Source organism: Sciurus vulgaris (genome assembly GCF_902686455.1).
Source record: "Sciurus vulgaris genome assembly, chromosome: 3".
NCBI classification, from domain to species: domain Eukaryota; kingdom Metazoa; phylum Chordata; class Mammalia; order Rodentia; family Sciuridae; genus Sciurus; species Sciurus vulgaris.
The window spans coordinates 26,333,039-26,360,488 of NC_136463.1; the positions used below are offsets into that span (position 1 = coordinate 26,333,039).

The 27,450-nt window shown below is 44.5% G+C and overlaps 1 protein-coding gene, 1 long non-coding RNA gene and 1 pseudogene across 3 annotated transcripts; 1 reads left to right on the forward strand and 2 right to left on the reverse strand.

Moving 5' to 3' along the window:
• The first annotated feature begins 291 nt into the window (after window positions 1–291).
• On the forward strand, window positions 292–27,450 carry B4GALNT2 (beta-1,4-N-acetyl-galactosaminyltransferase 2 (SID blood group)). Its single transcript, XM_079134282.1, has 10 exons — window positions 292–797; window positions 1,445–1,582; window positions 6,268–6,374; window positions 8,534–8,571; window positions 12,906–13,086; window positions 14,221–14,307; window positions 19,820–20,007; window positions 20,914–21,054; window positions 24,128–24,347; window positions 24,882–27,450. Exons 1-10 carry the CDS (start codon window positions 676–678, stop codon window positions 25,082–25,084), a joined length of 1,425 nt encoding a protein of 474 aa, XP_078990408.1. The 5' UTR covers window positions 292–675; the 3' UTR covers window positions 25,085–27,450.
• Window positions 10,048–10,931, reverse strand: LOC306657860 (small ribosomal subunit protein uS5-like; annotated as a pseudogene). Its single transcript has one exon. The product of its transcript is annotated as a small ribosomal subunit protein uS5-like (transcript).
• On the reverse strand, window positions 12,462–22,308 carry LOC306657876. The gene is made up of 3 exons (XR_013762909.1): window positions 22,224–22,308; window positions 13,470–13,528; window positions 12,462–12,770 (listed from the first exon to the last, which is right to left on the reverse strand). It is a non-coding gene; the product is annotated as an uncharacterized lncRNA (long non-coding RNA).

Genomic DNA, 27,450 nt, shown 5'->3' on the forward strand with positions numbered 1-27,450 from the left:
TCTCGCTGCCGCGCAAAGTACGCAGCTTTATGGGATGTAACAGCCAATCACCTTAATGGGTCAGGCGTTTGGCTCGTGGAGACTTAATGGTGGGTAATGAGGACATGTACTGATCACGAGCTAAGCACGGACGCGGAGGAGATCAGTCAGCCAATAGAAAGCACTTGCAGTTGGGCTTCTCCGCGCCATAGGGCGAGGCCAGCCACCACTGCGGGCCCTACAGGGCAGCGGCCCCCAACATAGCAGGAAGTTTCAGCACTGTTAGTTTATGACCTGGGGACAGACAGTCTCCCCTTTGAAGATCTGACAGGACACCCCTTTAGCCAGGAGACATCCATCCCTGGGGCAGAGCAGCTCTTGCTCTAACGGTGTCCCATCAAGCTAGATGTCTGGGAGACTGGCAGAATTCACAACCACACCCAGAAAAGAAAGAGACAGACACTCAGGCCAACCTGTGTTTTGCAGGCAGCCTCTGCAAAGGCATCTTCAAGGAAGCCTCAAGAAAAGGATGGAAAGAGCCTCCTTCATTGCATATCAATATGCCTAGTATAAGAAAAAGACCCAAAAGGAAGAGTTGTTCATGTGTTTTGCTTTTTTTGTGTTTCCATCGGCTCTAGATTTCCGTGGCTTCTCAAGACGTTAGCCTTCATCTTGGTACTTGGCATTGTTCTATTTATGTTCAGAAGTGTGTCCCTTCCGGTAGTGTTCCATGGCTTCAAGTCAGACCATGCACACCTGCCACTGACGCTTCTTCCCAAGGAGCGCATCGGGAACCTATTTTCCTACGATGGGATCTGGTGAGCCACCCTAGCCCTCCCGCGCTCTCTCTTCCTTGTGGTGTACTAAGCCTGGCTATGCCCAGTTTACAGACAGCTCCCTTTCTTCCTGAACCTCTGCTGATTTGCTAAAGTGATACCCAACTGTAGGAACCAGGAAAGAGCCTGGTCCACAGGCCCTGGTCTCTGTTCTATACAGCACTCAGCAAAATCCCTTAAAAACTTTGGAGGGCCCTGCAGACCAAGACTAAAGGGAGACATTACCTTCCTGTCACTCTGCCCTCTTCCCTGGGACACGGCTGAAGTTTCTGTGGCTCTCAGGATGAAAAAGGCTAGGCGCAGGAGACAATTCCAGAGGGGCGACACCAGGTACTGTGGTGTATGCCTGTAATCCCAGCAACTTGAGAGGGTGAGGCAGGAGGATTACAAGCTCCACCTTGCAAGAGAGAGAGAGGAGGGGGGTTGTCTTTAGTCCTCCCTTTCCCTTCCCTCCCTCCCTGTGTCTCCGTGAAGAGCCACTACTGGAGGATTCCAGGGTCTTGACCCAGTTAGGACAGTTAGGACAGCTGTGTGTTGGAAAGGAGATCCTATGAGTGAGGGACACACTGGATTAGGCTTTAGGTTCCCTCCTGCCCAGCCCATGTTTACAGCCGTCTTGCTTGCTCTAGGCTGTTCCCTAAACAGCAGTGCAAATGTGTAACCTCCGAAGGGCGAAGAGTTTTTGACTTGCAGGATGCCTATAACCACAGCGACCTCCCAGCCGTGCAGGCAAGGAGACAGGCTGAATTTGAACACTTTCAGAGGAGGTAAGGCGGACCATAGGGGATGGTGGGTCTGGGGGTTGGAGTGAGTCCTAAGAGAAAAAGCAGGACTTCCTTCTCTTGGGAGGAGCTATTGGGAATGGATGGGAAGGGACTCGAGGATATGGTCCTCACTTGAAGATTTATGGAGAGTGCATGCATAAAACATCCCACAACAGAAGAAGAAAAAGGAATGGAGGTGTTTTGAGACTAGTTGTTAAGGGTGATGTTGGTGGTAGAACCTCGCAGCGGGTGACCCTGTGCTCATCACCAAGTTGTGCTGTTTTATTCATTTATATATTGGGAACATACAGTCCACCTGCCATTTGTGCAAGGGGGTGTGTCACTTTTTTAAATTAAAAGAGGTGCCAACCTCAAGGTGTATCAACTACGACTATTAATTGAAAAGGGAGGAAATTGATTCTCTGGTTGATATCAAGGGGGAATTGGTTGGAAAGATTCTGGGATCTCATCCAATCCATAGGTGGCAAGATGGGCAGGCTGGGAAGTTGGACAAGAACCAACAGGCCAATACCCATCTGGTGCCTATGTTGTCATTAACTCTGCAATATCCTGTCCCCAGGTCACTGCATTAGTGCTCTGTCAACTGAGCCTAAGTCATTAATCAAAAGTAAGGGAAGGAGTGAGTCAGATCTCTCCCTATTTGATTTTTGAAGTGAACCACTACCCCCTAAACCACACTCAAATGGAGGCTGTCCCCAGGAAAGACATGCAGGCACCAGTAGGAAGGGCGTGTTGAAAAACCACACCGCCAATGGGATACACAGATGATCCTGCCATGGATTTGAACATGGCACACCTGGCTGTGTGCAGAGCAATGGGACTGGGCGGTGGGAGGCAGGCCAGCCGCACTCAGGGACTGCAGCCTCTACCTTCTGCTAGTGACCTTGGGCAAGCTGCTAAGTCTCCTCTGTTAGAGTCATCCTGAGGATCTTCGAAGTTGATAGATGGAAAGGGCTTAAAACTGTATCTGCTTTGTAGTTGTAATGACAAATATGATTTAATACTCATCATGATCATCCTAAGATTCTGGACAGTGGGGGCTGGAGACACAGCTTTGTGGCGGGACACTTGCCTAGCATTTGCAAGGCCTGGGTTTGACCCCCAGGACTGCAACATAAATGAATAAGCAAATAATAAACAAACCTAAGTATGCAGATGGTCATACATTGGTGTGACAAGTTCTCACCTCAAGTAGAACCTGGCCTCCCACAATGCCCTCTGCCTGTGTCCCTTGAGACCATTTGTCTGATCGTCTCTGGATCTCTTTCTGCCACTGACTCATGACGTCTCTGTACCCAGAGACTCAAGACCTAACACAAAGAAAGCCTTTGCAAGTATGCGTAAAATGAGAGAATGGTGTGAGGGGAAACACGGGACATGCTTGTATGGGAAGCCGGCTTTTGTCTCCACCCTGGGCAGATGGGGACTCTTGGTCATTACAGGAGGGAACACCCCAGGTATGCAAATATGCAGTAGGCACACAGTGGGGAAGGAAGGAACAGAGAGGGGCTTTTGCAGAGTCCCAGGGGTTGAGATGGGGAGAGGCAGGGGAAGGATAAGGGGTGCTGGAGTGGGGTGCTGAGGTGGAGGGAGCTGGGCAAAGGAATTTTCAGAAGGGACTGATTCCACGTGGGGAAATCTACGAAGCTGGAGAAGCTCCTGGGCATGTCCTCATCATCCCCTCCTTTCCTTATGGAAATGGGCTCTTGGGATTATACAAGGCAATACAGGTATAAACAGAAGCCAACAGAGCCCAATGATAATGATTGACATGGATGGTGGTAAAGATAGTCATGTAGCAAGCAAAGCCTCAGGTCAACAGAGGGGCAGAAATAGGGCGGTAGGAGACATTTCTGTGACAGTGGTGAACAGGCCCACTGCCTGATGCATTTAAATATACTGAGAGACTCCAACTATTGGTTCAGAGTTCCAAGGTCACTTATCCATGCCACACAGAAAGCTTAAGCAAACAGGAGCGATTAAGTTTGACAAAGAGAATGTAGCAATTGGCAAAAACAGTTCATGATTAAAGTGAACATAGTTATAATTACATACACAGTGAATATTATTCCATACTAAAATCATAATGTAATCATTAGATGAGGAAAGAAAGTAAAAATTAAAAAAAAAAAAAAAAAAAAAAACAACTTAAATGTACTGGGTTTTGTGCCTGTGAGGATAAAGGTAGCTGGGCAGGGAGATGCTCAGCTCCTCCTGATTCCTCACATCTTTCTTATTTAGCGCATGGACTATATCGAATGCCTGCTTTGAGCAAGGTGTGAGTTAGGGACAGAGATAAATCTAATACAGATCCTGCACTCCATGAGCTTACAGTGTTGAAAGTGCACCCTTCCCTATAATCAAGTGTCTGTTCACATTAACACTTTCCTTGTGCCACCATGGTGACACAGGTGACGGAACCCAGTGTTGAATAGTGAGTGATTGTGGGCATATGTTTAACAAATTGGGTGGAAACTCAAGAGTTTGACTCAAAGCTCAGCGTTAACACAATAGTCATAGAGGGAGTGACACGGTAGATCTTAGGAGGGAGAATGGATTCCATACCTGAGAAATGAGAAAAGAATATTCAAGGACAAGGTAACAGTCAAAGCCCAGTTTTATATTTGTTATTGAACAGGTGGGTTAGTGTTCTTATTAGTTGCATCTGGGCCTGGGTCTGGGTTCCCATCCTTCCAGGAAAGGGGCTTTGTGTAATTCTGTGTCTCCAATTTAGCACAGGCCTGGCAGTCTGGAAGGTAAGTGTGGTTCACTTCCTCAGCACAGAGGAGCGATTCTGAGGACAGAAGTTTCAGGCAGTAAAAGGTATTTGGTAAATCTAGATGCATTGATAGGAGACAGAGCTCTACTAAAAGCAAGATGCAAGAAGTTTGTACAATATACAATCATTGGTGTTTTTAAAAGTAAAGAGGATACTCATGAGTGTGAGTGTTGTTTATTGGGGGGTGTTATTAAATGTTTAACAATGGTCCAGACAGGGCTACCCTCATTTGGAGTGTATGCCAGTTTCCATGGTGGAAATACCTACACCATAGCTGATTTTAAGTTCCCAGTGTGATGTTACTGAATGTGGAGTTGGAAAGAGACACACAGTAGGTCACAATTACAAAACATCTCCACCACGCAGAAAGAGTAGATGTAAATAGCTTTGAGATCAAAGGTTATAGTAAGATACTTAGGAAGTGATGAGTTTTGAGTGTTTCTGTTACCACTTTTCTCATTACACTGTATTTATTTTTATCTATTTATTTTTTTTGTCACTGGGGATTGAACCCAGGGGCATTTAACCACTGAGTCACATCCCCAGCTCATTTTTCTATTTTATTCAGAGACAGGGTCTCATTGAGTTGCTTAGGGCCTTGCTAAGTTGCTGAGGCTGGCTTCGAACTCACAATCCTCCTGCCTCAGCCTCCTGAGCCTTTAGGATTACCAGTGTGCACCATCACACCCAGCTAGAATATTATTTTAAACAATTCTGAAATGAACATCCTTATGCATATCTTATTGTTTTCCACATACCTCTATTTCTCTTTTTACTTCACATCTGACCTGTGGCTAGGTCATATAGTCGTTTGCTTTTTTTTTTTTTTTTTTTTTTTTTTTTTTTTGGTGCTGGGGATTGAACCCAGGGCCTTGTGCTTGTGAGGCAAGCACTCTACCAACTGAGCTACAACCCCAGCCCAGCCCCTTATTTTTACTTTTAATAGATACTGCCTAATTACTCTCAAAGGACCTCCATTGGTTCACACTTGCATGAGGAGTGGGTGAGTGCGGTAACTTACACGTCCTCTACCTAACTAGTGTTTGCTTTCATCAAATTTAAACAAAACTTTAATGAGAAAAGTATTTCATTATTTTTTAAATCCACATTTCTTGATCAATATTGAAGTGAAGCATGTTTCACGTGTTTATTGTCATTTGTGTCTCCTCATCTGCTAATTGCCTATTTATGCCCTTTTTCATTTAAAAATTTTAACTTTTTCTTATTTGTATGCATATTCACTGGAGTAGTCTAATCTTTTTCCAAGGTAATTTCAGTGATATGCATAGTTAAACGGCATCCCTAAAAGTTACATTTCAACCGTGCATTCATGCCTCAAAGACTTTCTTCCTGGATTGATAGGCTTTTGCCCTTGACTGAAGGTTATCAACAATTACAACAAAACATAAAAATAGTTACTAGGTTTGTTTTACAAATATTGAGATAACAACCACCTGCTATCAAATTTCTTGTGATATAGTTACTTTTGAGTTTGGCACTGGAGATAGTTTCCTTCCCTTTAGGAATGGATCTGCATCTCCCTGGTGATAGTATACTGAGTGTCAATCAGTTTATACCTGGCTACCAGGAAGTTCAGATATAATGTTGGTTTTCAGCTACTGCAGGAGGGTTGGCCCCTGTGGTCTAATAACTTCATTTTTTATTGTGATTTTTCATTTTCATTTGCTTTGTTGTATACTGCCTCAGTACGTTTGTGGAATAGAGCCTGGGTAAGGGGTGAAAATAAAGATATGGGGAGGGGGACAGAAACAATGTACTTTTGATTTCTCACCATGGGAAGGGCAAAGCTGTGTGTGCAGGAACTCACCTTGAGGACCCACCAGGGACCAGCATCAGGGCAGCTGCTCATGTTTGCATTCTCCTGCAGAGAAGGGCTGCCACGCCCACCACCCCTGCTGGCTCAGCCCAACATCCCCTTTGGGTACCCAGTCCACGGAGTAGAGGTGATGCCCCTGCACTCCATTCTCATCCCAGGTAGGTATGCCAACATCCTAGGAGGTGCAGGCATTATTCTCACTCTTCTTAGGCAAAGGACGGAACAGAAGTCATTCACTGAATGCCTGCTGTATACCCAGCACAGTTCGAGAAGCCTCCCTGGTTCACAACTGGGAATCGCCCTTAGTAGCTGTGGTCTTCCTTGGGAACCAAGAAAATATAGAAGAGAACAGAAAGCAGAGAGTCTCTTAAGAATCTTAGGGCAAAGCTGACTCTATGGAATCTTCCAGCATGAAGGGCAAAGGCAGTGTGTGAGCCGGTCTCTAGGGAAGGCATTTTGAAAAGCTGGTTATGCTGGTTAAAACTTCCTCCGTGGTAGAATTTTACGCATTCCTCTAGTTCAGCATCCCATCCCTTTTCAAAGCCAAGTGCAACATCACCAGAAGAGACAAGCGGCATGAGCCTGCGTGTGCACACGTCTTCCCCCAGTGCAGAGATGGTGGATTCTGTGGGCCTGTCTGGTGGTGGACTCTTCTGCTGTGGGCTCTTGGCATCTTGAGTCGACAGTCCCATCATGAACCCTGCAAGTATGTGCTGGGTGGCAATGACACCTGGGAAGGGGCATGTCTCATGAAGCCAGCTGAGCCCTCTTTAGGTCCAACATTAATGAGCAAGACCCAAATTACTTAAAATCACATGTCAAACAGGTAGCAATGAGAGAGAGTGCCTGAGGCAGGTGCCAGAGCTGTGGCTGAGCCTCCCAGATGGGACAAAGGGAAGGGAGAAGCATGTCGAAGCCTCATCCCTGATCCAGCTGAGCCTGCTCCCTTCCTTTCGGTTCTTGCCATCCTTGCTTTTGAAACGCTCTACCTTTGAAATACAACCCAGCCCTGAAATCAACTGTGTTGCCAATTCTTTAGATGTTGAGAGCCTAGTAAGCTTATTCGGGCCGCATAAAGAAGTGTGTTTGAATTAGAATTAGACATATTATAAAAATAGAGATTTTAAAGTAAATACATTTGGAGTGAATTGATAATGGCTTTGAATAGCTTTATTTATTTTTTTGGGGTGCTGAGGATTGAACCCAGGGTCTCCCCATGTTGAGCAAGGTACCTCTGAGCTGCAACCCTAGCCCTTTTTATTTTATTTTCAGACAGGATCTCACCAAGTTGCCCAGGCTGGACTTGAACTGGAGATTCTTCTGCCTTAACCTCCCAAGTAGCTGGGATTCCAGATGTGCACCACCATGTCCAGCTTTTGAATAGCCAATTAAAAAATGCTTTTCTATTTTGGATGATACTTTTTTATTATGGTAAAATATACATAACATGAACTATAATTTTGACCATTTTTAACTGTAGAGTTCAGTGGCATTAAATACTTTTGTATTATAGTACAACCATCATTCATCTCTAGACATCTCTAGAACTTCTTTGCCATTCCCAACTGAATTTTTCAATTTAATTTTTATTTTTAACAGTGCTGGGGATGGAACCCAAGGAACCCAAGGTCTTGCACATGCTCAGTAAGCACTCTATCACTGAGCCGCACCCTGAGCCTCCAAATTGGTACTTTCTTTTTGGTATCAGGGATTGAACCCAGAGGCGCTCAACCACTGAGCCACGTCTCCAGACTGTTTTTTATATTTTATTTAGAGACAGAGTCTCGATGAGTTACCTAGGGCTTCTCCACGTTTCTGAGCCTGGATTTGAACTCACGATCCTCTTGCTTAGCCTCTGGAGCTGCTGGGATTATAGGCGGGCACCACCATACCAGGCTCCAATTGGTACTTTATTCCCATTTAACAACAACTCCGCGTTCCCAGCCTCCGGCAACCCCTCTTCTCCTTCCCATCTCTGTGAATTTGATGACTTCAGGTCCCTCATCTAAGGATGAGTCATTGTTTCCATTGCTGCCTTCCCTTCTGCTCACAGTCACCTGGAAGGGGCCAAGTGAATTCCTGGCACCCAAAGCTGGGGAGGATTCTGGAGGCCCTAGAAACAAAAAGACGGTGGGTTTGAGAAAAGACGGTGGCACTATCTGACAGCTCTGGGGAAGAGGGGGTCGTGTCAGCCCACACACTGGATAACTGGTGACACTTGTAGGGTCTCTCAAGCATGTGTCGTTAGGGGACAGCACGAGGGAGCCTTGGCAACTTCTCAAACGGCACTTTTTGTCCTTTTCCCCGCGTCCTCCAGGTCTCCAGTATGAAGGTCCAGAGGTCCCAGTCTATAAGGTAAGAGTCCCCTTCCCAGCATTTTTTGCACTGGACATCCTGCTGTCCTTGCCCCTGTCCAGACGAAATGTCACAAGATGAAATGAGCCCAAGGTGGGTGAGCAGGTAGGCTGTGTGTGGAAGCATGATCTCCTCAGCCTTGGGAGTGGCTGGAGTTGGGGGGCGACCTCCCAAGGCCACACAAAAGCACGGGGCCACCGCGGCAGCTGCCGTTTCTGCTGCACAGGACGCTGCTGGCAGGGTCGTGGGTGCTGCCTTGGAGGGCCTCTGTTGGGGTCAGGCTGGCAGGACGAAGGTGCTCAGTGTCCTCCTTTCTTTCCCTACGGATGCACCAAGCCAAGGTCTTCTGAAGGGCTATCTCACTGCTGGGCTGTACTCCCATCCAGAACCCGAAAGAGGGGCCTGGGGGAAAGGTGACTTAGGCTTCCCACCTGTGCATCCAGAGGGAGCATGGAATGGAGATGAGTGAGCTGATTCTGTCCTCCACAGGCCTTCTCTGCCTCCCCTCCCCTTGAGCTCACCCCGAACCCCGAACCTCGTTACTGTCACTTTCTGTTACACTGCGTTTTGTTTTGTTTTGTTTCTACATGGTTTGTTTGCAGTGGAAGGACTGGGACTCAAGGACTCCTGGAGAGTGTTCTACCCCTGAGCTCTGCCCTTATCTGTACCTGAGGAACTGTGTGTGTGGTTCTGTGCTTGTTGACTTCTTCCCCACCGGAATACCAGTTCTCGAAGGCAGGAGGTTGTCTCAGTATCTCCCATAGTAACTTGATTCTCAGAGAGAAGCTATTGATTGACTCACATTTTCAGCAACAGTGACAATCCAGTAAAATTTTTTTTTTTTTTTCGTTCTGAGGATTGAGCCCAGGGCACTTAACACTGAGTCACATCCCGAGCCCCCTTTTGTATTTTATTTGGAGACAGGATCTCACTGAGTTGCTTAGGGCCTTGCTAATTTGTTGAGGCTGGCTTTGAACTCACAATCCTCCTGCCTCAGCCTCCAAAGCTGATGGGATTACAGTTGATTTTTTTACCTGGTCTTTTTAGTTATACATGACAGTAGAGTTATATTTTGACAAATTTATACAAAGATGGAGTACATCTTATACTAATTAGGATCCCAGTCTTGTGGTTGTACATGATGTGGAGATTCACTGTGGTGTATTCATATGTGTACATAGGAAATGTCAGATTTCATTCCACTGTCTTTCCTATTTCTGTCCCCCCTCCCTTTTCTTTCATTCCCCTTTGTCTAATCCAATGACAGTGGTTGCCCCTGACCTTACTGTGTGTCCACATATCAGAGAGAATGTTTGATCTTATTTGGGGGGAGGATTGGCTTATCTTTCTTGGCATAGTAGTCTCCAGACCCATCCATTTACTGGCAAAAGTTATAAAGCCATTCTTTTTTATGACTGAGTAATATTCCATTCTGTATATATACCACATTTTCTTTTTCTTTTCTTTTTTTAACAGGTTTCATTCATTTTATTTATTTATTTATTTATTTTTTGTATAAAAACTCTTATGTTGTAGCCACAGCTGGAGCCTGGGTCCTCTGTACAGAGGCTCTGGTGTGGATTTTCACAAGATGGTCAGTGAATTCCTGATGGGAGACTTGGTGAACACAGTTTCTTTCCAGAAATCGGGAGTCAAATAGCTGTATGTCTTGGAGATGGCATCAAAGGTGGCCTTAGTGAAATTGCCCAAGATGGCACTGTAGTCCCTGGCAGAAGTGTAGTAGTCATCAATAACAGCCATCATCAGCAGCCTCTTGGGCACAGGGGCTGAGACAATGCCAGTACCTCTGGGGGCAGGGATGAGCCACACCAGCACAGAACCACAACGTCTAGTCACCTTGCAAGGAACAGTGTGGGGCTTGCCAATCTTGTTCCCCCAGTACCCTCTCCGCACAGGAACAATGGAGAACTTGGCCAGGATGATGGCCCTTGGATAGCAGTGGCTGCCTCCTTGGAGCACTTTACTCCCAGTCCAACATGACCATTGTAGTCCCCAGTGGCTACAAATGCCTTGAACCTGGCCCGCTGGCCAGCATGAGTCTGCTTCTGTACAGGCATGGTCTTCAGAACCTCGTCCTTGAGTGATGCCCCCAGGAGAAAGTTGATGACCTCAGACTCCTCGATAGGCAAAGAGAAGAGGTAGAGCTCCTCCAAGGACTTGATCTTCATGTCCTTGACCAGGCGGCCCAGCTTGGTGACCAGGATCCACTCCTTGTCTTCAGCCTTGCCTCCTCGAGCGCCATGGCCCTGGCCCTGACCCTGGCCTCGGCAGTGGCCTGGGAGACCACTGCTGACTCCTCTGCAGAAGCCGCCATGGCCACCCATTCCGGGGCCCCCAGGCCCTCCGGGCCCTCTGGCTGCACCACCGTCATCTGCTATTTGGTGTTTTCCCAGAGAGGAAGCCGCCTTTTATTTTTTAATATATCTTTTTATTTGTTCTAATTAGTTACACAGGACAGTAGAAAGCATTTTGGCATATGGTACATAAATGGAGTATAACTTCTCATTCATCTGGTACATGATGTGCAGCTACACAGATCACGTAATCATGTATGCACACAGGGTAATAATGGCCACTTCATTTTACTATCATTCCTACCCCCATACCCTCTCCCCTCCCTTCACTCCCCTCTGTCTAGTCCAAAATACCCTTATTCTTCCCTTCCCCTTTTTGTGAATTAGCATTCACATATCAGAGAAAATATTCGGCCTTTATTTCTTAGGGATTGGCTTATTTCACTTAGCATAATATTCTTCAGTTTCATCCATTTACTGGCAAATTCCATAATTTCATTCTTCTTTATGACTGAGTAATATTCCATTGTGTATATAAACCACATATTCTTTATCCATTCACCTATTGAAGGGCACCTAGGTTGGTTTCATAGCTTTACTATTGTGAATTGAGCTGCTATGAACACTGATGTGACTGTATCACTGTAGTGATTTTAAGTCCTTTGGGTATAAACCAATCCAGTTGTTTTTCATAAAGATACCTGGCTATTGCCAGGTATAGTGGCACCCAACTGTAATTCCAGTGATTCTGTAGGCTGAGACAGGAGGATTGCAAGTTCAAGGTCAGTCTCAGTAATTTAGCAAGGTCCTAGGCAATTGAGTGAGACCCTGTCTCAAAATAAAAAAAAAAAAAAAAAAAAAGGGCTGGGGATGGAACTCAGTGGTAACGTGCCTCTGGATTCAATCGCCAGCACCAAAAACAAACCGACTTGACTATGGCAGAAAACAAGCAGAGAGTAGTGTAGAGGTGGCAGTGGGGGTGGAGAGAGGTAGTCCACTGCTAGCTGCAGGTCTAAGGTAGAGCTGGCAGGGCTTGCTCCAAGATGGGCTGTAGGTGAGAGGAAAAGGAGAGAACAAGAACGCCTTCCCTTTGGGGGCTTGAGCCGGTGAGCGGATGAAGTGCCATTCACAAGGCAGGGAGAAACATGGGGTGAGTGGGCAATGGGGATCTATCAGTAGTTTCTGTCAGTATCAAAACTATCAGTAATTCAGTGTCGAGGACACTGGGTTCGAGTTGTTTGCAAAATTTCCTAGCAGGACCATCAACCAGGCAGCTGGATCATCAAAAGAAATGAGCTGGAGACAAGTTTTGAAACCATTCACAAAAAATTGGTATTTAAAGCTATAAGAACGGGTGAAATACTCCAGCAGGAAGGTATAAAGTAAGAAGGAAAAAGGGTCTCCCATCAAGCCCTGAAAATCTCCCTTTGGAGGTTAGAGCAAGGAGGAGTTGGCAAACAGTCAAAACCAGCAGTAAGGCCAGGCATGGTGGCACACGCCTGTGATCCCAGCAGCTCGGGACCCTGAGGCAGGAGGATCACAAGTTCAAAGCCAGCCTCAGCAATTTAGGAAGTCCTGGGTTTGATCCCAGTACCACAAAACAACAGCAAGAACAAATCTTGTAAGAAGAAATCTAGAAGAGGGATACCTTACAAACCAAGGAATACCCTATATTTGCAGAAGCAGGCCCTTAAACACACAGGAGTCCTAAGACAGTCTAGGATTTCATAGGTGGAGAGGGTACAGCGTCAGCTACCTTGTCCTTTAGCCCAGATGTTTCTCTAGCTCTTCTGTGCTCTGCCCCCTGCTGGCCATCCTGCATATGTGTTTTTCCTGAGAACGGATATTTTCCATTTCTGGCATTTAGCATCTCTCCGCCAGGGGCTAGGGGAAGGAGAAATGGGAACTTATAGTTAAATGACTACAAAGAATCAGTTGGGATTGGTGAAGAAGATCTAGAAATGGATGGTGGTGATTGATAGATGCATAATAATGTGAATAAACTTAATGCTACCCTAGGTCACCCTGACAGCTTCTCAGGGGTCACTGAACACCCTCGCTGATGTCCCAGGTGATGTCGTGCACGGCAGAGGCCAGAAAGAGATGATCATTTCAACCAGCAGCCGGAAGCTGTTACAGTTCATCCTCCAGCATGTGACATACACCAGCACAGTGTACCAGCACCACTGGGTGGACACGGGTGAGAGCCTGTCTTTGGATTGCAAATGCCTAGGGAGCTAGAAAATATCCCTGGGATTCCTCCTCAGTCTTCTTCCTCCAGGAAGCCTGCCTGTGTTTAAGATTCTTCATTTTCATCTGTTTCTAACACCAGACTTCCCAGTTATTGTTCCTGACACTATTCCTATGTTGCCATTGATCCCATCCAGTGACTCAAGGACGGAAACAGATCATTCACGCGGCTCCCATCACACAAGGGTGGGCTCGCTGAGGAAACCACCTGTGTTACTGTTCTGTCATAACAAATACCTGAAGACCTCCCAATGTCCCACCTCCTAAAGGCTCCTCCCCCTCCAGGAAGGCCCCACTGGTATCCAAACCTTCAGACCTTTGAGGGGGACTTACCCAAACCATAACATCACCCAATTCTGTCACCCTGCAGTTCTCAAAGCGCAATCTTCAACCTGGAGAGGAGAGAGAAGGGAGCCAGTCTGTGCATCCATATGTTGGCCTGGGCACGTGGGGGAACTCCCAGTTGCAAGGGCAGTGACTTTGTCTCCTCTCCCTACTCTAGAAACCTCCGGGAAAACAATTCCTGCTATTTTCAGGGCAGACTCGGTTTCCTTCTGGATCAACCCAAAGAACCCCTTTCTCTTAAGTAGCCACATGGATGCATTCCCGGGACACCAACAGAAGACAAGGGATAGATCACTCATGACTGCTAGCTAAAAAAATAGTTTTTCCCACCTTCAGATTTTAAGACGTTCCCCTTCAGAAAATGACCCCGTGAGGTGAAATGGAACAGGCACTATTGTCCTGGTTTTGTAGACAGAGAAGGCAGTGAAGTGATGTATTCAAGGTGTTTCAGAGAGTACGCAACGCGGTCAGTCTTAACCCAGACCCTCTACAGCCCGCGCCACCCCGCACACTCTCACGGGGAAGAAGCGAGAGCTGCGGAGCATTCATCAGGTGGCCCCAGGGACAAGTCAGGAGCTCCAATGCTTTAGGCTCTGCGGGGGTGGGGTCCTCAATCTTGTCCCTGCCAGCACTCACTCTACCACCTTCACCTGAGCCTCTCAATTCAGCTTCCTGGGGCAGCGTGGAGTTCCATCCAGATGTGATGCGGCTCAGGCTTTGACCTGTTTTCTTCCTCCAGTGAGTTTGAAGTTCAAGTCCTCAGTGGCCAAATTCCCTGTGACCATCCGCCATCCTGTCATACCCAAGTTATATGACCCCGGACCAGGTAAGGCCCTTGTCCTTAGGGCTCCACTGTGGTATCCGGTAGAGCTATTGGTTGAAATTTGGAGGGGCCACCTCTGAGATGGAGAACTGATCACAACCACAGGGCTGGTGAGATTCTTGAGCACCAGTTTTGTTCAAGGGAAAAAAAATTCTAGGACACATTCCCTTAGTATTGCTTTACTATATTTGCTTGCTATGTGGTTCAAGCTTATCTGAAAAAAAAAAAAAAAGAGTGAATTATACCTTTTTCTTTTCTTTCTTTTTTCTTTTTTTTTTTTTTTTTTTGGTACTGGGAATTGAACCCTGGGGCACTTAACTACTGAGCCACATCCCCCATCATTTAAAAAAATTTTTTGAGACGGGGGTCTAAGTTGCACAGAGCCTTGCTAAGTTGCTGAGGCTGGCCTTGAACTTGTCATTCTCCTGTCTCAGCCTCCTGAGCCATTGGGATTACAGGTATGAGTGACTGCCTGGCGACTTATAACATTTTAATAAGTAATAGAAATAAAAACTAAGTGGTACTGTGGAATGAATAGGTACTTCAATGGAATCAAATTGGAAACCCAGAAATAGACCCAATATGTATTAGAATCTCACTGTGTGATAAAGGTGATTTTCAAATTAAATGGGACAAATTAGCAAGTTAAAGATGGATTATTCATGAAATCCTGTGGGATCACTGTAGCTGTGGAGGGTAAAATGTTGAATCTGTCTTACAGCTCATACCAAGATAAGTTTCAAATAGATCAGATATCTAGATATTTTTTAAAGTACTAAAAAAAAAAAAAAAACCATAGAGTTTAAAAAGTAATGTCAGAGTGTGAGGCATGGCACAAAGCCCAGACACTAAAAACATAAGATAGATAACATTTTAGAATGTCTTTATGTCAGAAGCCCACCATAAGCAAATTCAAATGACAATGGACAAATTGGGGAAAAATCATCTTAAATACACAGTAAAGTCTAATTTTACTTAAGAACACCTATAAATTAATAAGGAAAAGTGCTCAGTTCACAAAAAAATTTAATTTAGCAATACTTTTAGACATTAAAATACATGCTCAAGCTGGGTGCCATGGCACATGCCTGTAATCCCAGTGGTTTGGGAGGCTGAGGAAGGAGGATTGCAAGTTCAAAGCCAGCCTCAGCAACTCACCAAGGCCCTGAGCAACTCAGCAAGGCCCTGAGCAACTTAGCAAGACCCTGTCTCTGAATAAAATACAAAAAAGGGCTGGGGATGTGGCTCAGTGGTTATGTGCCCCTGAGTTCAATCCCCAGTATCAAAAAATATATATGCTCAAGCCAGGTGTGGTGGCACAAGTCTGTAATCTCAGAGACTCAGGAGGCTGAGGCAGGAGGATTCCAAGTTCAAAGCCTAGCCCTATGCAACTTATCGAGACCCAGTCTCAAAACTTAAAACAAACAAACAAACAAATAAATAAATAAATAAAATTTAAAGGACTGGGGATGTGGCTCAGTGTTTAAGCACCCCATGGTTTAATTCCCAGTATTAAAAATATTAAATAAATAAAAAAATGAATAGAATATTTTTTTCATAATGGGAAACTTTTATTCTTTAAAATCAACTGTTTTAAGAAAAAGAAATCAAAATTATACTTTTGGTAACCACACTGGCCATTATCAGAATAGCACATGCTGTTAGGAGAAAAAATTTTTTCTGAGATTCCTCATTGGATGATACCCATCTATACTATGACAATGTGAACAATACACAAGAACATGTCCTAGTGAGCAAGACCGATTCTCAAATGGATAAGAACCTTGACTTGCTTGGAACACTTGTATTTGTTGCAACAGATGATTAAATAACTTGATTATAATTAACTTATTAAACATTCTTGTTTTTTGGTATGGGGGATTGAACTCAGGGTCACTTGACCACTAAGTCTCATCCCCAGCCCTGTTTTGTATTTTATCTAGAGACAGGGTCTCACTGAGTTGATTAGTGCCTTGTCCTTGCTGAAGTTGGCTTTGAACTTCCGATCCTCCTGTCTCAGCCTCCTGAGCTGCTGGAATTACAGGCATGCGCCACTGCACCTGGCACTAAAATATTTGATGCTGAAAAAGAAAAGAGGTGCATGTGAGGGGCCGGGGAAGCAGCTCAGGGCCTTGTGCATGCTAGGCAAGCACTCCCCAGTGATGATATGAAATGCTTGCCAAGATATAAAAAAGATGCAGAAGTGAATGAAGAGTAAGCTTTTAAAATAAAAGGGGGGAAAGATAGAATGTATGTTCGTACCTTTTGATTATGGAAAAGTAAAAAAGAAATATTGGTTGTCTCCTGGGAGGAAACCCAGTAGTTGGGGGACAGGGATGGATCTTTTGAGCCACTTGGCATTTTTAAATGGATTACTTATATGTCTGAAATATAATGTGTTCTATCCAAATAGATTCTATTCAAAATATAAATCACACTATAATTTTGAACTAGTAACATTATGTATCTATTGATAAAGATTTAAAATATTTGCTTAATACAATAAGTCTCAAAAATAAAAGAAATAAGCATAAGAAAATTCATCCCAAAGCTTTTTGACTTCATATTTTTAAATTTTTTTATTTTACTTTTTGTTTCTATTTATTTATTTTTATTTCTTTAGATTTGTTTTAAAGATGGGCTACATTTCCAGACCTTTTTAAAGTGTTAGAGATGCAGTGGAAATAATATCCACAATCTTTTTTTTCTTTTTTTTTTTTTTTGGTACCAAGAATTGAACTCAGGAGCACTTTACCACTAATACCACTGATTTACATCCCTAGTCCTTTTTATTTCTTATTTTGAGACAAGATCTTGCTAAGGTGCTTAGGGCTTCACTAAGTTGCTGAGGCTGATCTCAAATTTGCAATCTTCCTACCTTAGCCTCCCGAGTCTCTGGGATTACAGGCCCAGTGCCCCTGTTCTTTTCTTTTCTTTTTTAAAAAATTATTCATATATATATATATATATATATATATATTTTTTTTTTTTTTTTTTTTTTAGTTGCTGATGGACCTTTATTTTATTCATCTGTTTGTATGCGGTGCAGAGGCTGGAATCCAGTGCCTCACACATGCTAGGCAAGCGCTCCACCACTGAGTCACAACCGCAGCCCCCCACTCCAGTTCTTTTTATTTGATTTTGAGACTGTGTGTCACTAACTTGCCCAGTCCATCTTTGAACTGTTGATCCTTCTGCCTCAACCTCTGGAGTTGCTGGGATTACAGGTGTACACCATCTGTGCAGGTCTTGTGCATTGCCTTTCAATTTTGTTTCTGAGATTTCTGAGACTTTTTGTTATCTAGAAGTTTGATCCTTTGATAAATTAAAATCAGCCAATTACTTTCCCTGTTTTGCTGTTTTTCTGAAGTGGATTATACTGATAATAATATTCTTCCTTTATCATATGGTGGTGTAGGAATTGTATGTCTCTTAAAGTTTGTTAAAACTCGCATCTTTTTCTTTTTTGGTCCAAGTGACAATTAGGTTTGGGGATTAGGAGTGGGAATGGGAGTGAGAGAAGGAGACAAAAATCTCAATTCTGTGTCTTTAATGGTTTTGGCTCTGTAGGTCCATTGAATTGATTTTGGAATGTTCCTATAAAATGATCTGCTTGGGAATGGAGATCTAACTCGGTGGTAGAGAGCTTGCTTAGCAATGTGAGGTCTGGGTTAGACGGACTGGAGCCTGGCTTGCAGTACACACCTTAGTCCCAGCCATCCGAGAGCCTGAGGCAGGAGGATCACAAGTTGGAGGTCAGCCAGGGCAATTTAGAGAGACCTTGTCTCAAAACGATAAAGAATAAAAAGTAGCTTGATAGTAGAGTGCCCCTGGTTTCAATTTCCAGCATTGCCCCCAATTAATTAATTAATTTTAAAAAAGGGAAAAAAATTTTAAAAAGATTAAAAAGGGGAGGAGTAGGGAGGATTGGTTCAGCATGATCTTGAGGACAATTATTTTTGAGGAGGGGCACGGGGGATTGAACCCAGGGGCGCTTCCACAGAGCCACATTCCCAGCCCTTTTTTGTATTTTATTTAGAGACAGGATTCCGCTCAGTTGCTTAGGGCCTGGCTAAGTTGCTGAAGCTGAGGACAATTTACTTGACTCTTTCCACTGGTCTCTTTTTCCCTCCATCAGATTCTTTCGCAGCTAAAGTAAAGGCGCAAGACAAAAATTTTGAGGGGATTCTGGATGACTTCTGATTTCTGTCATTCTGCGATCGTCTCTGCCTGGGGTTGTATGCAGCTCACCGATCAACAGTAGGAAGGGTGTGGCTTTCCGCAGGAGTTAACTCCACCCACACCGCCGGAGCTGACATCCTCTAGCTCAGCCCCCTGGTGCGGCTCCGCCCACAGTGGCTGAATCCAGAATGCGTACCCCAGCTGCAGTTGTTTTATCATGGGATCTTTATATTAAAATTCTTTAGATGTTGATAGACCTTTATTTTATTCATTGATTTATATACGTGGTGCAACCCCAGCCCCTCATCATTGGATTCTTTTTTTTTTTTTTTGGCTTGCAAGGCAAGCACTCTACCAACCATGGGATCCAACCAACTATATCCCCCGCCCAGCCCTGGGATCTTTTCCATGGAAAAACTGACCGTTTTCCGACCTTTTATGTAAGGTCACATGTCTCAGAATGGACAATCTCTTTCAGGCCTTCTCATTTCCTAGCGGACCTCTTTCCCTTCATATCTTCCTGAGGATAATGACCAGGTAGGCTTCTCCTAGGACTTGAATCTGATGTCAAGGGCGGATCTCAACTCCTGTAGACCTGGTTTCTGTGACTCTCCACGTTGAACTTCTTGAGTGGTGAAGGCCTGTGCGTGTTAACTTCTAGTGTTAAGATGGAAGCAGGGTGTATGTAAAATGCTAACGGTTGAGTGGGAGCAGTATTTGAACAGAGAGTAGGAAGATGTCATAGAAGAGCCCACAGAACCAGGAAAAGGAAAAGATGTAAAATTTCAACAAGTTGGGTGTTGTAAATGTCTTTATTTTCCAATCAAGCAAGAAACTCTTATTAAGCACCTTCTGGATACAAAAGGTATGGGGTCCATAAATACTGACAGGCTGTGGCATGAAGAAGCCCTCAGGCCAGGGACCATGGAGTGTGCCTGTAATCCGAGTGGCTCAGGAGGCTGAGACAGGAGGATCAGGAGTTTAAAGCCAGTCTCAGCAATTTAGCAAGGCCCTATGCAATTTAGCAAGACCCTGTCTCTAAATAAAATATATCTAAAAAAAGGTATGGGGATGTGACTTAGTGGTTAAGCACCCCTGGGTTCAATACCTGCACAAAAAAAAAAAAAAAAAAAAAAAAAGAAAGGAAGGGAAAAAGAAAAAAGCCCTCAGGGACTGGGATGTGGCTTGGTGGTAGAGCCTTTACCTATCTTCTGTGAGGCCCTGGGTTTGATTCCCAGCACTGTAAAACAAAACCAAGCATCCCAGAAAGCAAGTTAAGACAGTGAGGTTTCCTGCAAGATGAAACTCTGGCATCTACTCTTTTTTTGTTCAGGGAAGCAGCTCAGAAATCTGGTGACCATTGCCACCAAGACTTTCCTCCGCCCCCACAAGGTTAAGGTCCTACTTCAGAGTATTCGAAAGTATTACCCAGATGTGACTGTGATCGTGGCTGATGACAGCAAGGAGCCCATGGAAATTAAAGATGACTATGTGGAGTATTATCTAATGCCCTTTGGGAAGGTATGTCCCCCTGAGGTTGGGGTACTATGCTCCCTAGACAAGAGGACCCCAGAGTCAATTCTACCCTGGATGGGGCTCCTTCAGTGGTCTCCAAAGGCAAGAGAAGGCCTGGATTGGGAGGGAGTGGGGCCTCTCCCTGAATCCCTTTGCTAACTCCAGATTTGGAGAGAAATCGGGTCACCCTCGCTTTTCCGCATTAAGAAGTGGCTGTTTTGGGCTGGGGATATAGCTCAGTTGGTAGAGTGCTTGCCTCACATGCACAAGGCCCTGGGTTCAATCCCCAGCACCGCAAAAAAAAAGAAGTGGTTGTTTCATCTTCCACCATATTTGGTGTGGAAATTGACAAGAGGTCCTTATAAGTAACTTGAGGTCTCTGACATCCTAAGGATTCCTGAAGTATAGCTCCAACAGCAGAGAAATCTCTCAGCCCCATGATTCCACCCACACTAGGCTCTGCGGGCCTGCCTGCCCCTTCCTCTCTCTCCCTCTCCCCAACTCTCTTCCCCACACCTTCCTGCATACATAAAGAAGGAAGTGGATATAATACTTCTCAGATGTCCCCCAAACTTGACATCTCTTAGGAAGTAGAGGAAGAATTACAGAAACCCTGTGAGATGAAAAAGTACTTCTGTCCATTCATAGAGTCCACAAAGCCAACGAAGAACTTTCTAGCTTTTCTTTGTCACAATCTTCGCCCAGAAAGTCACTGTCTCTTACTGTGTTTCCCTGAGACATGGACTCCCTTTGGCTCAGTGCTTCTCAATGTTGGCTGTGTATTGATTTCACCCCCACAGATTCTGACATGATCCATGAGGGGGTACAGCCTGACTATTGGGACACTCCCCCTGTGATTCTCCTTTGTAGCCAGGGTGGGCAACTGCTGATCTAAGCTTGTGTCACTTACAGGGTTGGTTTGCTGGTAGAAACCTGGCCATATCTCAGGTCACCACCAAATATGTTCTGTGGGTGGACGATGACTTTCTCTTCAACGACAAGACCAAGATTGAGGTGCTGGTGGATGTCCTGGAGAAGACAGAGCTGGATGTGGTAAGGGATAATCACCAAGTGTATCCCACCAGCAATCCGTAGCAGCGGGGAAGGGAAGGGCTGGAGAGGAAGAGAGGAAAGTGTAGAGGCAGGAGGGAGGGAGGGAGGGAGGGAGGGAGCTGATGCCACAGATGAGTAAGCACAGTTCTGGGCCTGAGAGCATTGCACAAGGAACCACAAGATGTGAGTTCTGCTTTTCCCTCCACACTTACTTTTCTCCGAGCAAATTACACCCCACCCCTTAAAATCCACAGTTGTTCTACCTTTAAAATGGTGTATTTGCGCATCAATTCCAACTCTCTCTGAGGACTGGTGGGAGATTAAAGAGAGCCATGCTTTGGTTCTGTCACAGAACTTTTTTTTTTTTTTTTTTAAATGTAAAGTCACCCTTATCCAAATGCTTGAGAACAGAAGTGCTTTGTAATTTGGATTTTTTAAAGTTTTGGAATAGTTGCATATACACAATGAGATCTCTTAGATAGGGACCCAGATCTAAACATGAAATTCAATTGTTTCATGTATACCTTATACACATATCCTGAAGGTAATTTTCTACACTAATTTTTTTTGGAGGGGGTATACCGGGGATTGACCTCAGGGGCACTCAACCACTGAGCCACATCCCCAGCCCTATTTTGTATTTTATTTAGACACAGGGTCTCACTGAATTGCTTTGCGTCTTGCTGTTGTTGAGGTTGGCTTCGAACTTGCGATCCCCCTGCCTCAGCCTCCTGAGCTGCTGGCATGCACCACCACACCCAGCAATTTTATACACTATTTTAAGTAATTTTGTGCATGAGGCAGAGTTTCACGGTATGAAATTTACTACTTGTAGAGTCATGTTGCCACTCAAAATATTTTGGATTGTGAATCATTTAGGATTTTAGATTTCAGTATTAGGGATGCTCAACCTGTAGTACAAAACTTTAAAAGCACACATGACCCCAATGACATTTAAAAAAGAGGAAAAAAAAAAAAAAGAGGAAAGTAATAAAAACACCAAAAGTCAATGTACCATAGAAAAGAAAAGAAAACAAGGAAATGAATCCTAAGGTATGTTATCATGACCACAGTGGAAAATCCACAAAGCATCTGAATGAACTCAGACGTGGCTGGCTACCCCATAGGGACAAATTACAGTAGCTTAAACAAGAGGGAAGGTGTAGTACCTGCTCTTGTGAAACTCCATGCTTGCAGTCTGGAACTCCATGCATGCAGCTTCCAAGAGCATACTGAACAACTACTTCCTCTTGTTGCCCCCCACACTCTTCCCCGCCCCACTCCCGCAGACCAGAAACAAGGGGGAGTAGGAAGTCCAGGGCAAACAGCTTTCTGTTTCTTTTCTATTTTTATTTTTATTTTTTTTAATTTCTAAACAAAATCTTGCTAAATTGCTTAGGGCCTCACTAAATTGCTGGGACTGGCTTTGAACTCTCATCCTCCTGCATCGGCCTCCCACACCTCTGCGATTACAGGCGTGCACCACCACGCCCAGCCTGCAGACAGGTTTCTTTTAAGGACACGATCTAGAAGTTGCATACACCAGTTCTAAATCATATCCCTCCAGTCAGAACTTAGCCACCTGGTTAAACCTTAATGTAAGGGCGATGGGAAATGTCGTCTTTAATTGGCTAATGGCCTTTTTTTTTTTTTTTTTTTAAAGTATATATTTTAGTTGTAGATGGACACAATACCTTTATTTTCTTTTTATGTGGTTTTGAGGATGGAATCCAGGGGCCTCACACGTCCTAGGCAGGTGCGCTATCACTGAGCCACAACCCCAGCCCCTCGATAGTTGACTTTAACTTAATTCATTCCACTTAAAACTCAGAGGATTCATTTACAAAAAGGAAGGAAGAAGGAACAGATGAGAAGGGACAATGAGTAGACCTCAGTGTGTCACCTTTAAATGATGGTGATTATTTCAGAACTAGTATATAGTCTGCCCTTGGTATTGGTGAGTTCTATAACAGGATTGAATCAACCTCTGATCAAAAATTGTGAGGGGTCTGGTGTTGTAGCTCAGTGGCAGAGCGCTTGCCTTGACTGTGGGAGGTACTGGGTTTGATCCTCAGCACCACATAAATACAATAAAGGTATTGTGTCCATCTATAACTAAAAATATATATATATTGTAAGGGGTGGAGTTACCTTGTTGCTGATATGTACTAGGTAGCTAGACCCATTGAGGATCACGACAACACTGAACATGTACAAATTTTTGTTTCTTGTCATTATTTCCTACACAATACAGTGTAAAAATGACATTGTATCAGGTGCTATAAGAAATTCAGAGTTGATTTTATTTTTTCAGTGCTAGGGATGAAACCCAGGGCCTCAGGGCATGCTAGGCAAGTGCTCCACCACTGAGCTACACACCTAGACCTAGAGAAGATGTAAAGTCTACAGGGAGATGTGCTTAGGTTATTTGCAGATACTGTGCCATTTTATACAAGGGACTTGAGCATCTAGGGATTTCAGTATCTGCAGGGGGTCTGGGAACCATCTCTCCATGGATACTAAGGATGACTGTACTTGCTCATCCTGTTTTGCTCAAGCTCAAACATAAATGCATTTATCTCCCACAGGGGCATGGACAGGCATGTGGAGTGGTAAACCGGGAGCAGACAGGAGGGGAGGAAGGCAGCTTAGATACATGGCTTCCTGCAAGGAAACCTGGCACACGTACACTTCACAAATGGAACATTGAGAATAGGCTGCCTCTTGCCTGTACTCAGATCATAGAAGGGAGTGCTGAGTGACCTTCTCCCAGGAGAGGAGAGCTCCCTGTAGTGTGATCAGAATATGGGTAGCAGGTGCCTGCCTTTTGGACTTGGAGGTAATGCTGTTCACATCAAGGAGATCAGGGTAGGCAGGAATTCAAAGACCCAACGGGCCCAGCAGCAGTATGGTACAAACTGTGACCGCAGGGCAAGAAGAGAAGTAACTGAGGGATGGTTTGAAGGGCAGATCCAGAAAAGGTGCCATTCTCCTCGTACCAGCGGTGGAGTCCAGTGGGGCTTCCTGGAGAGGCAGGATGCTCTCGAATCACATCTCTGTGCCCTCTGGCTAGGTGGGTGGCAGCGTGTTGGGGAACACGTTCCAGTTCAAGCTGTTGCTGGAACAGAGCGAGGGTGGTGACTGTCTTAGCAAGAAGAAGGGATGGTTCCAGCGCCTGGATGGCTTCCCCCGCTGTGTGGTGACCAGTGGCGTTGTCAACTTCTTCCTGGCCCACACAGAGCGACTCCAAAGAGTTGGCTTCGATCCCCGCCTGCAACGTGTGGCTCATTCAGGTGGGAGGCTGGAGGAGAGGGGAAGGGAGGCGGGTAGGGCGGACCCCTGGGCAGCTTGTTCTCACCAAGAGCCACACCAGTGGGTCTCCTTCCTCTTGCACCCCAAACTAGGGAGCGCGTGGTCTTTCTTGCCTCCTCTCTCTTCCACGTCTGTGCCTCTCCTAGGCTGTCCCTGTCTATCTGAGATGCCCGTCCCCTTCATTCCCCTCCAGCTCTGTCCTGCTTCCTAGTCGCTTTTCCCAGAAGTCCTTTCCCATTAAACTGCTGCTGGTAACTGCCCCTGCCTCCCTCTCCTTCCACGCTGGAGCCCACAGTTCTGTTCAGCAGAAGCCTGATCCTGCCTCTCTGCCTGAGAAGTGAGCTTATGGCCTCCCAATATATCAGGACAGGCAGGTTCCTGGAGTTAAGGTTGTGGCTTTACACGGAGCTGGACCTCTCTAGCTTCTCCCTTGACCGTCCTCACAGAGCTGCAGGAGGACTCAGGCTCTGTGGTGGCAGCTCTCATTTCCTCTCCTGCTCTCCCTCTCTTCACAGAGTTCTTTGTTGATGGGCTGGGGAGTCTACTGGTGGGCTCATGCCCATATGTGGTTGTCGGTCACCAGTCCCACAGTCCAGAGGTCTTGAACCTGACCACCTTGGAGAAGATCTATGGCATATACCGGAAAAACACCAAGGATCAGATCCAATTCAAACGGGCTCTCCACTACTTCAAGAACCATCTCCAGTGCTTCGAATAAAGGTGCAGAGCACAGGAAAAGCTCTAGACTGACTGGTTGTGGGTATCGAGAACAATGGAACTGGCAGGGCTACTGGAAGGTGGACTCCCAGTGAGATAAATATCAGCAAACCTGTTGGTGGATAGGGCCAGTTGGATGGGTGTCTCAATCAAAGGTTAAGGGTCATTAGAAATAGACCAATCCCTGATCAGGGCAATGGAGACTGCATGAGTAACAATTATTATTTGTATGATGCCTCCCCTTTTATGAAGCATAGAGTATATCACAATGTCACATCTGATTACACACAGAAGAAAACATTGGTTGGTGTCCTCATTCAAGAGGACCATTGCTGGGTCCTTGAGGATTATTTGGTGCAAATCATATGACAATCAGAAACATCACGTCTGGGACGAGTGGGAAAACGTTCATTGGATTAGACAAAGGGGAATCAAGGGAAGGGAGGAGGGATGGGAACAGCAGAGGCAGTAGAATGGATTGGACATAACTTTCCTGTGTACACGATCAGTGTAACTCCACATCACGTACAGCCACCAGAATGGGAGTAATACTCCATATAGGTACAATATGTCAAAATACACTCTACTAAAAAGAATGTAAAAAAAGGAAACATCATGTCCAGCATCACTGTCTTCCACACATTTTTTTTTTTTTTTTAATTTGGTGCTATCTTGTAGACTCCAAAAAAGGCAAGTAGTCTTGCCTTGAGGAGGTTGTAGCCTGGTTCGGGCAGCAGTGGGCCTGGTGGTTAGGACTGGCCAGAACTGAACTCCTAATAAGATGTACATGGGTGAACCAGCTGGTGGGTAAGGACAGTGAATGTGTGGAGGTGTAACTGTGTCATTCATGAGGTATGACCCCCAACTCAACATTGGCAATCAGATGGGTGTTGAATGCTATCCAAGTAGGATACAAGGCCTGAAGTATTCCTGAGTCAACAAAACCAACTGGACCTTACAGATGGTCATAACCCTGCTTGTACTGCAGACACAAGTGAAACTTCAGTCATTTCTGGTAAATGCTTACATTAGACAGAAACAAAACTTAACCTCAGCTAACTGTAAGCAGCCAACTAGCATATGACTATGTGAATTGCTAACTTACTCAAACTCTAAATTTTGGTTGTGCCTCAGATTTCCTTCCATAATGATAAAATTTACAATAATCTTATTTTGATAAAAGCATTCAGTGATTTGTTCTTTTTAAGTAGATTTAAGATGTCATTCAAGTAATTTTGACTTTTAAATGTGATATTCATTCATTGTAAATTCTTTTAATAACTTTGAATATTCTAGAAGAAAAATAACTTCTAGAAACATGGAAAGGAATGCTAAGTTTTAAATTTCCTAGATTTGTTACAATTAACCCACAAGGTAAATTCTATAGACTTTGAACATAGTTACACTTAATTTTTTAATTCCTTAATTACTGCTCAGTGCTGGTCCACAAGGAGATAAGAAATACCTGTCCAAATTAATCAATATATAGCTTCCTTCATCAAGAAAATTCTTCTGGGGCTGGGATTGTGGCTCAGTGGTAGAACGCTTGCTTAGCACGTGCGAGGCCATGGGGTTTGATTCTCAGCACTGCATATAAATAAATGAATAAATAAAGGTCCATCAACATCTTAAAAGAAAAATTGAGACTTTTTTTAAATTAAATATTCCATGAAAGAACAGGTTAACTAAGAGTTGAGCTTACAGATGTATGGTGGGGCCCCTTATCAGAGTTTTTGCTTTCTATGTTTCAAAGTCTGAAAATAATTGCTAAGTGCAGTGAGAATATACTTTGCACATTCACTTTTATTATAGTATGTCATAACTGTTGTTTTATTACCACCTATTATTGTTAATCTTTTACTGAGTTCTTTTTTTATTAATTTATTAATACAAATTAAACTTCATCATAGATATTTATGTATAAGAAAAAACATAGTATATGTAGGATTTGGTACTAACCATGGTTTCTGGCATCCCCTTAGGGTCTTGGAACATATTCCCTGCTAACAAGTTAACCTTGAAGCTCAGACGTACCACTGAGCACACTTTGAGTAATCTTGCTTTTGGTTAGGGGTCAGCAAACTTGTTTGTAAGGCACCAGATAATAAATATTTGAGGTTTTCTGAGCCACATAAAGTCTCTGTCCTATGTTCTTCTTTTTCAATATAACTCTTTAAAATTTGTAAAATCCATTCTGGGAGCTCAAGGAACCATTCAAAGACAAGCCACAGGTTGCCTGTGGCCCACGGGCTGCAGTTTGTTACCTTTGACTAGAACTATTTTTTAGAGTACAAATTATGTGAAAAATCTTGACTATAAAAATATAATTATGGATTTCTGAAATGAAAGCGAGGAAGTTAAGCTGTG

Bases quoted from the DNA above. Each gene is read 5' to 3' on its own strand.
- B4GALNT2 (XM_079134282.1), top strand. From the start codon at position 676: ATGTTCAGAAGTGTGTCCCTTCCGGTAGTGTTCCATGGCTTCAAGTCA. The intron at 14,308-19,819 runs GTAAGGCCCTTG...TTTTTTGTTCAG, and splicing joins GTTATATGACCCCGGACCAG to GGAAGCAGCTCAGAAATCTG. The intron at 24,348-24,881 runs GTGGGAGGCTGG...CTCTCTTCACAG, and splicing joins GCAACGTGTGGCTCATTCAG to AGTTCTTTGTTGATGGGCTG.